The following is a 13116-nucleotide window of genomic DNA, read 5'->3' as shown; positions in this document are numbered from 1 at the left end:
TAGCGAGCAAACATTTGAGCAGCCGACCGGTACCGCTGTTCGCCAGGAGCGAAATAAAACCTATCGAAGGGCTAGAAGTCGAAGATCGGAAGTAGGCAGGATACTGATAGCGAGCATACTGTGTTAGTAAGAGAGCTTGGGCAGGTATAATAATTCATTAGCTTGGAGCTGGGCTAGACTGAGAATACCTCTGGAGGCGGGGATCTCCCACGTCAAACGGCAATAATAATCAATTTAGCTCCACCAACAACTCTGCGCACTAGAAATCCGCAGTGATCCGTGCGAGAGCGAGGTGAATTGCCGATGCCGAAGCAGAGAATGTGTCGCTTTCGATTTGAGCGATTCTATCGCGCCCGAAGTCGAACTGACAGAAGCAACGATGATCGTGGGGGGAAGTGGATGTGGTTCGAAAGCTCAGCACAAGATGACCCTTTCCAAAAAAAAAGTAAAACCTGATGCTGGATAAAGATTCAATTCAGTGTAAGAAAATAATGAAGGAGGGGAGCTGGTGCCGGATTTGTTTGCAGATAACAGTGTAGTAGTGGTTGGTATCAAGAACAATCATAGGGCAATGAGGAGGGGTTCGGCAGGGAAGGAAGATAGATCGTTCTGGAGAGCTTCTAGAAGGTTTCCTAGGTGCTTCTCAATTGCAGGTCTGAGGCGTTGAGTCAGTCATCCCCTGACTCTCTTTGCTTTTTCTTGCGTTTGTCGTTATCAAGTACGGCCGGGCCCAAGCCTGAGAGAAGCTGCCCATGATCATGGCGGCTGTGGTCGAAGAAGCATACTGAGAAAGATTTTAAATGGATTTCTTGTACCTGAGGGAGCGAGCTTTGCATCCTTTCCTGCATGAGATTATTTTGGATGCTTCCGAACACATTAGAATTGCTTCAGGATGATCTAATCTACCAGGTTACAGCACCTGCTATTTCCAGAGCACTGGCGTCTGTACCTCTCTGGCTATGCGCTTTACTGTATACACAGCATGAAACACGAAAGGTCTTGTAAAGACACCCCCATCCGTGTTGTGGCAGTCGCGGGGTGTAGTCACCTGACGTTGGATAGGGGGACTCTGAGGATAAAGAAAGTGACCAGGGCCGCCACGCCCCGGTTTTTGTGTGCGTATGGTGATTGTCTTCAGTTGTGTATAAGAGTCGCCAACGCATTCCCGATAGCGACCATTCTTGACGTCAAATCCCGGCACGAAGATAAAAAATGTGCCTTGGACAACCGGCTCTGGCTGGCTGTCTGTGTAGAGCAGCCCGGAAGTGTAGATCAGACTAGGTAATCGACACGGCTCAATCTCAATCAAGTCCAAGTCGACTGGCCTTCTCGCCCCAAGTACGATGTCCCTACCTCAATGCCCAGTTTTAGCTTTCTGTCAGGTATCAAATCAAGAGGGTTGGCGACATGATGGCGGAATTTGCTTGGCGAGCATTTGGCTTATTGTTAACTCTTCAAGCTTCTCAAGCTTCTTGTTCAATTTTAGAGCGTTGACCGATGATAAAATCAACATATGCAGGTCTATTGCCCTTCAAGCTTTCGAGCCCGTCCTGCAGCAGTCCATAAACCAGGCTCAGCTTCAAGCCCAGTTTTGTTGTTCGCGCTGCGGTGTAAACATCGTGCCGAGCTAAAGTATAGGCATCAGCTTGTTTTCTTTTAGTGCCTCCGGTGAAACAAACCTATCAGACTGTAGATTCCAGAGAATGACAGTCCAGCCGTGACTGTGGATATGAAATCTCTCTGGTCGTGACGAGCGTAGTCCACAGTCTCCTCAAAAAGACAGAACGCCAATGCCCCAGCGCCGAGCTTGAAGCCCATTTTCACGCCCTCTTTAACGCCTCCAACGATAGATATGTAGTTTTTGGTTTTGTGGTATTGGAACCATCCGGTCGGCGTCGTGGGGAAACGATGAGCATTTTCAGCGCGGAAGCGATACGCGGCCTTTTTGCTTCCATTAATTGAACCAATGGCCAGGCCGGCTGAGAAGGCAGACATGGTGGTTAATGGTAGTCTTTGACCAACCTCCATCCCCAATCTAGGCGGCGCTTCCGACTCGAAGAACTTGTCCCAGTGCAATACCTTGTACAGAGTTGTTGACTCCGCGCTGCGAGTCGCGGAGGGTTGTTCAGCGTCCATTATAGAAAACGGGTTTCAATCGTGTCTTTCCAGCTAGTCGATTGATAGCGGAGGCCGTATATCAAGGAAAGAGTCGTTGTCGTTGGTTGACTTGGGGAATTCAAAATTATTGGAGCTTCTGGGTTTCGGGCGAGATCTTTGGTTGAGGTGTCTTTGCGGGAACTTTTGACGTTCTCCGGCTCCAACCTCTCCAAAGCAATAGTGCCGCGGCCCCGCCAGAGCTTTCTAACTAAATCATCCTACTAACTACGAAGAGACCTTGACATCATGGTAAGTCAAGCTCCTCACTGTTCGAAAGCGGATGCATTCTCAGACAAACGAACTACGCTGACTCAGTTGACACAAAGTCGCAACCAGATCCTCTAAGCTGGACCCTACTGTTCAAGAAGCACAGAACGACCGTGCTTTTGCTGCTTCCGCCTTCTCAGACCATCGAGGCCACCAAAACAAAGCTTGTCGAAGCTCTTCGAGCGCGCGGCCTGAAAGATATCAACGGCGACCCGATTCCTGAAGACCCTGCAGAGATTGAGTTTGGTGTTGCAGTGGATAAGAATGACCTGGAGAAAGGCTGGACAAGCCTGGAGGCATCGGACACTGAAGATGATGCTCCCAAGCGAGGGGCTGGGAAGAAGGCTGCAGCCCTCACTTTGAAAGTAGCCGAATTCAACAGCGGACAGTCTATCGCGTTTCGATTTCGAAGGAAAAGCGATATTGGTTCAAATAATCCCAGCGATCTCGAGTTAGGGGACCCTGGCTGGGATGTTGTTCTCCCTACCTTTGAGGATGAGGACGAGGGTCCATAGTGTGCTATTTGTTCCTGCGTTTAGATTCGTTTCGTTATTTTTCTTTGGCGCAAGAGTCGATATAGACTCAACCGGCGTTTATGATATTTTATCGAAAGTAAGTCCTCTACAATGGGGCTTGTTCTGCTGGAGGACGATCGTATCTGGGATGATTGAATCCTTATGAAATTCGCGAGGATACCTTCATTACGGGTATCCTTCATTACTATCGTGTCTGCATAGCTAGGACACCTGACTACTCCGTGAGGTACTCATACAAGATTGAATTGGGCTTCGTAATGAGTCGTAGAGACATCACAAGCTGACCCGCAGGGGTCGGTTAGGCGCTGACGTGGACTAGATTTGGGAATTATAGTCATTACCAATTTCGAACTCGACATGCTACTAGCATTCTCCGACTATTAATGTTTGGTTGGTAAGGCGCTCTCAGATTGTGTGCGTGTCGATAGAATCTGGCATCCTCCCGAGATTATTGACACGGCCCGTCCACGTCTGGGGTTGCTCGAGCAACAGGACATCGCCAACTGTCAACAAATCAAATGGCTTGAAGCCTTCACCGTGTTTCAGTGTAGCTCAGCACGGGTGAGTTCTGGGGAAAAGGCCCACTCTTGTCAACATTCTTCATCGGAGGACTCTCTCTTATCTCTTTTGTTTGCTCATTGCTACCTCGCGCTCTCCAGCTGTCACGCCAAACGGACGGGGCGGACGGCCCTCAATTTCACGACACTGCCACCGACTTACGAGCTACCAACCGACAACATGGCTGCCTCGAGCGACTCTTCGTCTATCAGCGTCACTGTCAGAGTCAGGCCATTCACGATTCGGGAGGCAGCTCAGCTCACCAAATGTGAAGATGGCCCACTGTTTCTCGGTGACGGTTCTCTGGCCGGGGCGCCAGCCCCAAAGCTGAACCAGAAGGGCCTCCGTTCTATTATCAAAGTCATTGACGACAGGTGCCTGTGAGTACATATTCTGATATGCCTGTCTAGCTGCATGCTGACTACTATTTAAAAGAGTATTCGATCCCCCCGAAGACAATCCCGTACAGAAATTCTCGAGAAGTGTTGTTCCCAACGGGAAACGTGTAAAAGACCAGACCTTCGCGTTCGACAAGATCTTCGATCAAAATGCCAGCCAGGGTGAAGTCTATGAATCAACGACAAGAAGCCTTCTCGATAGCGTCCTTGATGGATACAATGCCACCGTGTTTGCTTATGGTGCGACCGGGTGTGGAAAGACACATACAATCACTGGTACCCCCCAGCAGCCAGGTATAATCTTCCTCACAATGCAGGAGCTTTTCGAGCGCATTGAGGAGAGATCAAGTGAGAAACAGACGGAGCTGTCTCTTTCGTTCTTGGAAATCTACAACGAAACAATTCGCGATCTTCTTGTTCCCGGCGGCGCAAAGGGCGGCCTCTCCCTTCGAGAAGACTCAAACAAGGCGGTATCGGTATCCGGATTGTCAAGCCACAGCCCGAAGTCCGTGCAGGAAGTTATGGACATGATCATGAAGGGTAATGCGTGCCGGACAATGTCTCCAACCGAGGCGAACGCAACTTCTTCTCGGTCTCATGCGGTTCTTCAAATCAACATAGCACAAAAAGACAGAAACGCCGACATCCACGAGCCACACACTATGGCAACCTTCAGCATTATCGATCTGGCAGGAAGCGAGCGTGCGAGCGCAACGAAAAACAGGGGAGAAAGACTATTTGAAGGTGCTAACATCAACAAGTCTCTCCTCGCGCTAGGTAGCTGCATAAATGCACTCTGCGATCCACGCAAACGAAACCACGTCCCTTACCGGAATTCGAAACTGACACGACTCCTTAAGTTCTCGCTGGGCGGCAACTGTAAGACAGTCATGATTGTCTGTGTCAGCCCATCTAGTCAGCATTTCGACGAAACCCAAAACACCCTGCGCTATGCCAACCGGGCAAAGAACATCCAAACCAAGGTTACGCGAAATGTTTTCAACGTGAACCGCCACGTCAAGGACTTCCTGGTCAAAATTGATGAGCAGATGGCTTTGATTAACGAACTCAAAGCGCAGCAGAGGGAATCAGAGAAAGTTGCCTTTGCCAAATTCAAGAAGCAATCCGAAAAGAAGGATACTGCTGTACGGGAAGGCCTCGCTCGCATTCGAAACGCCTATGACCATTCGTTACCGGAGAGACAGGAGAGAACCAACAACATGATAAAATTGAAACAGGTTAGCCGCAGGATCGGCCTACTGTCTTCTTGGATTGCAGCTTTCGACAATGTTTGCGCGAACTCTGAAAACGAACTGCCACTGTCAAATCTGCAAGCTGTCCGGAAAGCAGCTCAAGGAATCTTGCTGGAGCTGGAAGGAAGTAGGCAGCATTACCATCAGCGTCTGGCAAAGAGTACATGGGAACGCAGTATGGCATCGGCCGTAGAAAACGCTGTCCAGCAACTTCAAGAATTCAACACTAGCGACAAAAGTGACTTTACTAACCTTCGCCGCGAGGCGGAGCTGCTAAGGGCAAATACTGAGCGAGAAGCTCTTTCGGCGGTTGCAGAACACGACAAGGCAGGAGAAGCCACGACGGTGCAGCTATTACTTCAGGCACACTTTGAGATAGCTGCGGCAATCGAGAATATCATGCACCTGAGCGAGGAAGAGGCCGTGGAAATGGGTAGGCGAAGTCTAACCAAAATGCTTGACTCGTGTTGCACCGCGACTTCAAATGTTGTGAAACCGGACGGCAATGTGCCGCTTATGCCGCCCTTTAGCCCTACCAAGGCTAGCCCTTCAAAGCCGAAGAAGAGGTTGAGTCTAGCCATTGTTCCTCCTTCAAAGAGCTTGAACGCCACGGTTGCATTACACCCTACAGCTCCAGTCTCGCCAACGAGGGGCTCCCCTCGTCGTCGTAAGATGGGCACCGGGAGGAAGAGCGTCAGTTTCTCGCCCAAGAAGGCACCAGCAAAGCCGCCAAAGAGGAGCGTCCGATGGAAAGATGACGAGGGGGACGGTACCCTAACTGAGATTCAGAAAACACCACAGAAACGTGAGGCTATCCCGGCCCCTCGAAATGCTAGTCCTTACGAGCCCGCGCTCCCAAGGGCGTCTCCGATTCCGCGTGGCATACCAGTGCCAACCCGAAACTTCAGCCCTTCAGGCGGTTCATCACCCATTCCAACACCCTCCGACCAACCATTAAGCATTCCGAAGAATAACAGATTCAAGACCGGTTTTTTATCAAAAAAGGCCGGTAGCTCCCCAATTGCTGCCCCTCCTACAGCACCCCTTGCCCTATCCGACCGGAATTCACCCTTGCGTGATATAGAGGGCAGCAGCTTTCTAAACCGTGCATCTGCGGAACGCCCATCTAGAATCGCGGTCAGAACTCCAAGCGGCAACTACTCACCCACGCCTGCGCAGCCTGACACAAAGAACGAATGGAAGGCTAGCAAAGACGACGTGAGAAGGATTAGCACTGCGATGCGACGCATCTCGATCGGATCTTTCGGCCCCGGCGCATCTGCGACTGCGCTTCGTGCTCATCGCCGGCGAAGCCCGACATCAGCAACTTATGGTAGCTCGCCACCAGAGAACACAATGTTCACCGCGCAGGCAAGGCGAATAGCCAAGGGCGACAAGGAAATTGAAAACAAACCAGCGGTCCTAGGGCCCCGAAGCCTTCCCATCAAGAAGAACACCAGCCAGCGGCGCACAACGTTTGGAGGGGACATCCGTCCTAGGGACTTTAGTTTCACAGGCCGAAATGTCCGGTTGAGTGCTATCGGCGGGCTGTGATGAAACTGCCTCAGTGTTGGAAGGTGGCCAGTTCGTGATTGATTATGTTTTTTTTTGTTTGAGTTATTTGGCGATACGGTCAATTGGGGCGGCGTTGCTCAGTTTTATTTTTCTCCATGGGACATACTATTCTCGAAATGTGTACAATAACAGATCCTGCTTGGGGTTCCAATCAGGATCGGGACCTTAGCTGATCACTCGATGAATCGCTCAGCGATACCATACGTCTATATCAATCTGTCAAGACGCGCAAGTATTGATTCTCTGCTAGACGTGTCTGATTTCGCGACATAAATATCGGTTGCGATGTCGTGCATGAAATGACGCCACCGAACGCTTAGCTAACGCGGCGACATTGTCCCGACGACATATCACGTAGTGTATCCCAGCTTGTACATTTGTCTCTCTAGTCATCTCGTCTATAACGTCTCTATCAAAGCGAAAAGAAGCATATAACTCTATCAGCTCTTATCACGACTTGTATGGCGTTCGCCGCCTTCTCACGACTTTTCCGCACATTCTCCACCAGTTCTCCATCCCTCTCACACACACCAGAATCAACGTCGCGCAGTATTAACATGGCGAGCGCATCTACGCAGACGGCAACACTCGCCGCAGGATGTTTCTGGGGCGTTGAGCACCTCTTCCGCAAGGAATTCGGGCAGGGCAAGGGCCTGCTCGATGCAAAGGTCGGATATTGCGGAGGCAACACGGCGTCGCCGGATTACCGGGCTGTTTGTACGGGGGATACGGGGCGTGAGTGGCTGAGAAGTCCTATTTAATGCTTCGATTGGATGCTGATTTGTTGGCAATCCGCAGACGCTGAAGCGCTCCAAATTACATTCGACCCGTCGCTGGTGAGCTACCGCTCGCTGCTGGAATTCTTCTACCGCATGCACGACCCAACGACGAAGAACCGGCAGGGTCCGGATATCGGCACACAGTATCGCAGTGCGATCTTTACGCATGGTGAGGAGCAGCACAAGCTCGCGGAGAGTATCACAGATAAAGTGAGCAAGGAGTGGTATAAGCAGGCTCTTTCGACGGAGGTTATTCCTGCGGGCCAGTGGTGGAATGCGGAGGAGTATCATCAGCTATATCTGCACAAGAACCCGTCTGGATATGAGTGTCCTGCTCAGTAAGTTGACCCGTAAGCAATTGATTGGATTGGGCTTGTGCTGATAGTGCTGTAGCTTTGTCAGGAGCTTTCCGCCGCTTTCTGAGTGACTGGGGACCAGACTATATGATTGACAGCTGAGGAGCTCTATGCGATTGTTGAATTGCCAGAATGCCCCGCGTAGGTATTATAGGACATATTGATGATGGCTACGTCTTTCGAATGAATGTTAAATGTCTTAGCTCTTGTCAATGAATGTAGAGGGAGTTACACTTCTTCCCTCTCGTCTGGGCAAATTCCTCAAGTATCTTCTGGTCAAGCGCATGGATTAGCCCAGTAAGTCATCTGGAAATCTTCTCAATGGCCGCGTGGCGTAGCTGCGGACGCCTGGATCTGGAGTCTTTGGTCCCAGGCCTTTGAGCGCAGACGCGCAGGCAATCAACAACGCGGCAAACACCAATTGCAAGGATGATAAAGCCATGGCTCTCATTCCCGCATAAAGGGTCATGGAAGAGCAATTGATTTGTTCAGTCTAGCAGCTGTCAGTCAAGGCGAGGCAGCTTCTGACTTAGACAGACTGAACAGGTCCTGCTACGGAACCATCCAGAGTCAGAAAGAAGTGCACAATCCCTGCGAAGAAGTGGAGTGAAGATTGACTGGTGAATGAATCTGCTCAATTGCCAATTCTGGCCAGTAACACCAGAGCCTCAGTTACCCCTCTGATTTCCCTCACTTCGCCCACTATATCTTCGCCGTCTTCCTCCTGAGCTCTTCCTCTTCTCCATCTCTTCTCCCTCCAGAGGCAACGTCTTCTTCTCCCCCTCCCTCACGCGTCTCACTCACCTCTCCCTTTGGCCATAGCCCCCCATTTATTCTGTTTCCTTTCTTTGATTTAATTGTCTTTTCAACTCTTAGCTCATCCTCCCAATATTCTCTTACTTGACCTTGGTTTGCTGGCCATCAGTCTGCCGGGAGGCAACCACAAGGGTCTCCTTGAGCCCCTTGAGCATTCAAGTCTCTGCTGAGACTGGTTGGTTGGTTGCTTCAGTTTGATTTGTGTTATCGTTCAAAGTATCCACCATTTAGCAGCGAGCGCCAATATTGCTGCTACATGAGACTCATCGTCGTGCCTTGCCCGCCCCCTCAGAAACACTAGGTTTCTCCACGACAGTTCCGAAGTAAGATACCCTGTTTGGCCCAGTCAGTTCTTCAAGGCAGATGAGCTAATTTGATGTGATTTGTGCAGGGGCATTTACCTCATATACGTCTCCCAAAACAAAACAACTCAAGCTCAACCAAATATTAGCTGTGCGCACTTATTCTCGAATTACTTCGGCCAAACAAACAATGGACTACACCGTCGAGACAGCTATAACTGAAGCTTTGAAACATCTCAAGAATATTGAGGATCATGTCAGCGCTTCAAAAATCCTAGCAAGGGAAGGGTATGCTGATATGCCAGCAGCTTCGGATCCATCACCAGTCCACCGCCGCAAACGAAATCGGCAAGTTGAGCGCCAAGATTGGTCAGGCAGTTAAGGAGGTCCTGCTCCATTTCCCGCAGTGTGCCAACGTCATTGATCTCAAGGTAAGGATTGACTAATTATCATGCATCTTGCTTGGGGTTAAACCTGTAGCAGCATACCAACGGATCGACGGCCGACCATGCCTACCCTCACCACGACGTCAAGCAAAATGCCAGCGGCGGTCATTATGCTATGACCAGCCATGGCAGCCCCATGTTGCAGAAAGTGTGGCAAGCGCTTGAAAACGAAGTGCGGAAAGAGCAGAATAAGCTTGTCAATAAGCCTGCTCACTTCGAAGGTCTCTCGCTCCAGACCCTTCTGGCAACCCCTATGCCCGCTGTCCAGCCTCACAGCTATGCTCAGGTCGCCGGCTCCATTACTTGCCCGCGGCGCGAAGTGCCCCAGTTATTGTCACCAAAATCGATGACTTCGTTTTCTGGCTCAAAGGTGGGCCAGAACAGCGATGATAGCGGATCCATTGGTGACCTTATGACCTTTTCCGCTAGTCCAACCTCAGAGCCTCCTGAGGAGAAAGCAGGAATCATCCTTGTTCATGGAAAGATGAACGCGCAGATGGATGTGTCTTCCCTTAGAAATATTACATCTCATATCAAAGAGGGACCCTTGCAGGAGGTCCTCGTTGAAGCTCATAATAGAGCTCGTATCGTCTTCCAGCACTTCTCGCATGCGAGTGCGTTTTATCAAGATGACCAGGAGTCGATAGGTAGGGATGGCATTGGACGTCTTGGAAAAGACTACCGTGTTGAGTTGGCTGAGATTGTCCCTTGGAACGATAACCATCGTTTGATGAATCAGCCGATCAGAGAGCGTCGACGTCTCTCCTTCGCTAGAAAGGGACTCTTTTCCCACCCTCGCAACCCCATCCCTGGTACCCTGACTCGTGAAGTATGGGATCGGGATATGCGCTCCATTGCTGGCCCCGGTAACACCGTGCGCCTTTTTGTTTTCAACTACGGCAATGGTGAGTCAGCTCTAACTGTTATGTGGCGCTCAAAATCTTGGAGCTAACGTTATCATAGCGACCGCCATATTCACGAGCACGGTTGTTGCTCGTAAAGTTTTGGAAACCGTCAATGAATGGGAAAAGACCAGAACCACCTACCGCGGTGTTTCAGTTTCCTACTCGTCTGATCCGTGCGAGAAAGAGCTCAATTTGACCAAAAATAAGTGCATCCTTGATCGTGATCTTGATCGTGATCGCAACTTTAATCGCAACTTTCAGGGCGGTCGCCCCAACATCTTTCGTGGCAATACTAGGTACATGCCGCCTCGACGCCGTTGATATGACGGATGACTGGCTGGGACACAGTCAGTTACATACCACCGAATAAACACTTACTTCTACTTCGTCATCGGAAGAGAGAGACCTATCGACGACGGCGGAAAAGCAGAATGTCTGAACACAAAAAAAAAAGAAAATCAAGAAAGACAAAAAAGAAGGGGGCCCTGGGCTAGGGCGCGAGTCCATCGAGGCAACATCAACATGCGTCGCACACAAGGCACGAGTTTGACCGGTGCCAGGGGGAAAAGGAGAGAGCTTCCTGGCTCGAGATCAACAGTTTCATGTATGCCTTACAGCATGATCATCCGGGATCTCGAGGACAAGAGGACGCAAATGCCTGGGGCCAGAGAATTTGTTTTTGTGCGTTCCATTTGTCATCCGGATTGTTACATTTTACCCACCTACATCGATCAATTTATGAAGTCTTATTGGGTTAAGCTTAAGCATTGAAGATTTCTATTCCATCGGCAGTGGCATGAACCCGAGTTGTGTAACCGTAGTCTTCAAAAGCATGGTTGACGTACCTTGTAGCAACATGGTTCTTTGTTGCTCGTGGGGGCGACAGGCAATCACATTCTTTCCTGAAATTGTGATAGACACCCGCATCGCATCAACGAAATTGCTTCTGCTAGATAAGTCTCTATATATCAAGATACTCGACGAAGCACCAGCTAGCAACCTAGCACCACAAGCTCAGGGCCTCGGGTAGCACAGCAGGCCGTTGAGACGGCGCCCGGTCAAAAAGCAAATAGCCAGCGACATGACACATGTGGTACTCGTACATCGTGGCGCCTGTACTCCAGACAAACAAGGATCATTGCTTTTGTGTTGACGCGGGATACACGCCGTACATAACTTTTTACATTACAGCTCATCTGAGTGCCTACGTATTTACCTTGAGCCCTTGCATGACTTATGAGCTCCATAATCCTTGCCATCCTCGAAGAGTCGTTTGTGCATCATAATGACCAAGACAGTAGACTTCATATCAACTTTCAATCATTCCAATGAACAAAGCCATTATATTGCACCAATTGACGAAAACGGGCTTGTTGGATAGGTATGTCCTTTGTGCCCCTGGACCCTTAAGTCGATGCCCCAAATCTGATCGCGGAATAGACCGACATCACCAGGAATGTCGAATTGTCGATTAGAAATTCGGATTGACGTCAAGAGCCACGCGGTAGGGCCCTTGCACAGCGCTGCAAGGACGGTAAACTGGGGATTTGAGATTTGTTTGGCACGGTACCGCAGTCTCAGGAGCTACGCTATACAGCTGAAAGAAAGAGAAGGGCTCGTCCAAGGGACTAAGGGACCAACTAGGATACACTTGGCTAGCTCCGAATCCCTCCAGCTGTTCTTGCTCAATGCCGGATATTATTAGCCGGCTAGAGTTCGCTAGACAGTGGGCTCTAGGCGCTGGTGGAGTCTGGTATTACCGGTACCGAGGTCTGCGCTCTGATAAGAAGGGTCTGCTTGCGGAGGTCTCAGAGTGTAGCTGCTGTAGACTGCGGTGGCCTAGGTCTGTAGACACAAGCCATAATGTTCAACTCATAATCTCATTGTTGTTTCCGGAGAATTGTGTAGATTCCATGTGCTCAGTGGCGACTCCGAAAATAACGGCGTGGAGCACCAAGAGCCATTGTTCCTTGGTAAGTCAGTCACGAGCTGGTGCCTGGCAGTGGCACTGGGGCTGCGGAGTGAGACAGACGCTCAACAATAATGAACATCCTCGGGTCCAGCATCCGATTGCAGTGCAGACTGTGTTGTACTATGATAGGGGAAGATATTTTATAGTGCTGAATAGTATCCCGATTTTAAATAGCTCTTGATCTTCTCGGCATCAAAATCAGTATTCTTCAGTCTTCTAGATAAGGGTCCCGAGGGTCTGTATTGTCAATACACAATCTCCGGAAGCGTTGGCTGATAAGCCCACTCTCCAAGATCGGCGGCCTTTAATAGTCCGTCCCTCTCCCTTTCCCCGTCCTCGATCCGGTCGTTCGTTTCTTCTTTCGTTTTCAATCTATTCGAGATTCGATCGCTAAAGGAGCAGAGCTTTATTGTCTCTTCTCCCCATCCTGGCCCTCTCTCAGCGGTGATTCTTTTCCCGCAGTCCCTCGTTGATTGGTGCGCTCCTCGATCATACAACTATACCACTATACTCGAGTGCCTTGTATAAATCACTCTATACTCTTCATATCTGAAACGCAATCTCCGCATACTCTTTGTGAGTCCACCGTCACACTCCTGGTCATCGTCATCTGCAATTATCTTGCGACCTGCATGTAATTGCATCGGTCATTCTGGTCTAGCAATCCCAGTACCAAGTTCTCCTGAGTGGATAGTGGACAAAGACTTTTGATCGAGGCCCACCTCTATACCATGCGCTGAGATGCACCTGCGTTGGACCGGATTTTTAACTGATTTCCCCTCCGTTTCCTCCAGAA

The 13116-nt window shown here is 50.0% G+C and overlaps 5 protein-coding genes across 5 annotated transcripts; 4 read left to right on the top strand and 1 right to left on the bottom strand.

Moving 5' to 3' along the window:
• Positions 1-1463: 1463 nt before the first annotated feature.
• DSM5745_11462 (uncharacterized protein) lies at positions 1464-1995 on the bottom strand (the record flags this gene model as incomplete). Its single annotated transcript, XM_026753478.1, has 2 exons — positions 1464-1627; positions 1680-1995. 2 exons carry the CDS (start codon positions 1993-1995, stop codon positions 1464-1466), a joined length of 480 nt encoding a protein of 159 aa, XP_026597984.1.
• Positions 1996-2403: 408 nt separating this feature from the next.
• Positions 2404-2939, top strand: DSM5745_11461 (uncharacterized protein; the record flags this gene model as incomplete). Its single annotated transcript, XM_026753477.1, has 2 exons — positions 2404-2406; positions 2484-2939. The coding sequence occupies 2 exons, from the start codon at positions 2404-2406 to the stop codon at positions 2937-2939; spliced, it is 459 nt and encodes a 152-aa protein (XP_026597983.1).
• Positions 2940-3698: 759 nt separating this feature from the next.
• Positions 3699-6723, top strand: DSM5745_11460 (kinesin family protein; the record flags this gene model as incomplete). The annotated part of the gene is made up of 2 exons (XM_026753476.1): positions 3699-3898; positions 3954-6723. The coding sequence occupies 2 exons, from the start codon at positions 3699-3701 to the stop codon at positions 6721-6723; spliced, it is 2970 nt and encodes a 989-aa protein (XP_026597982.1).
• Positions 6724-7301: 578 nt separating this feature from the next.
• DSM5745_11459 (peptide-methionine-S-sulfoxide reductase) lies at positions 7302-7865 on the top strand (the record flags this gene model as incomplete). The annotated part of the gene is made up of 2 exons (XM_026753475.1): positions 7302-7479; positions 7543-7865. 2 exons carry the CDS (start codon positions 7302-7304, stop codon positions 7863-7865), a joined length of 501 nt encoding a protein of 166 aa, XP_026597981.1.
• Positions 7866-9187: 1322 nt separating this feature from the next.
• Positions 9188-10669, top strand: DSM5745_11458 (uncharacterized protein; the record flags this gene model as incomplete). The annotated part of the gene is made up of 4 exons (XM_026753474.1): positions 9188-9253; positions 9306-9428; positions 9481-10348; positions 10407-10669. The coding sequence occupies 4 exons, from the start codon at positions 9188-9190 to the stop codon at positions 10667-10669; spliced, it is 1320 nt and encodes a 439-aa protein (XP_026597980.1).
• Between the last annotated feature and the right edge of the window lie 2447 nt (positions 10670-13116).

The sequence above is a fragment of the Aspergillus mulundensis genome (assembly GCF_003369625.1).
Source record: "Aspergillus mulundensis strain DSM 5745 chromosome Unknown scaffold_26, whole genome shotgun sequence".
Lineage (NCBI taxonomy): Eukaryota > Fungi > Ascomycota > Eurotiomycetes > Eurotiales > Aspergillaceae > Aspergillus > Aspergillus mulundensis.
The sequence above is the reverse complement of the archived record's forward strand: the minus strand, read 5'-3'. Positions and strand labels throughout refer to the sequence as shown.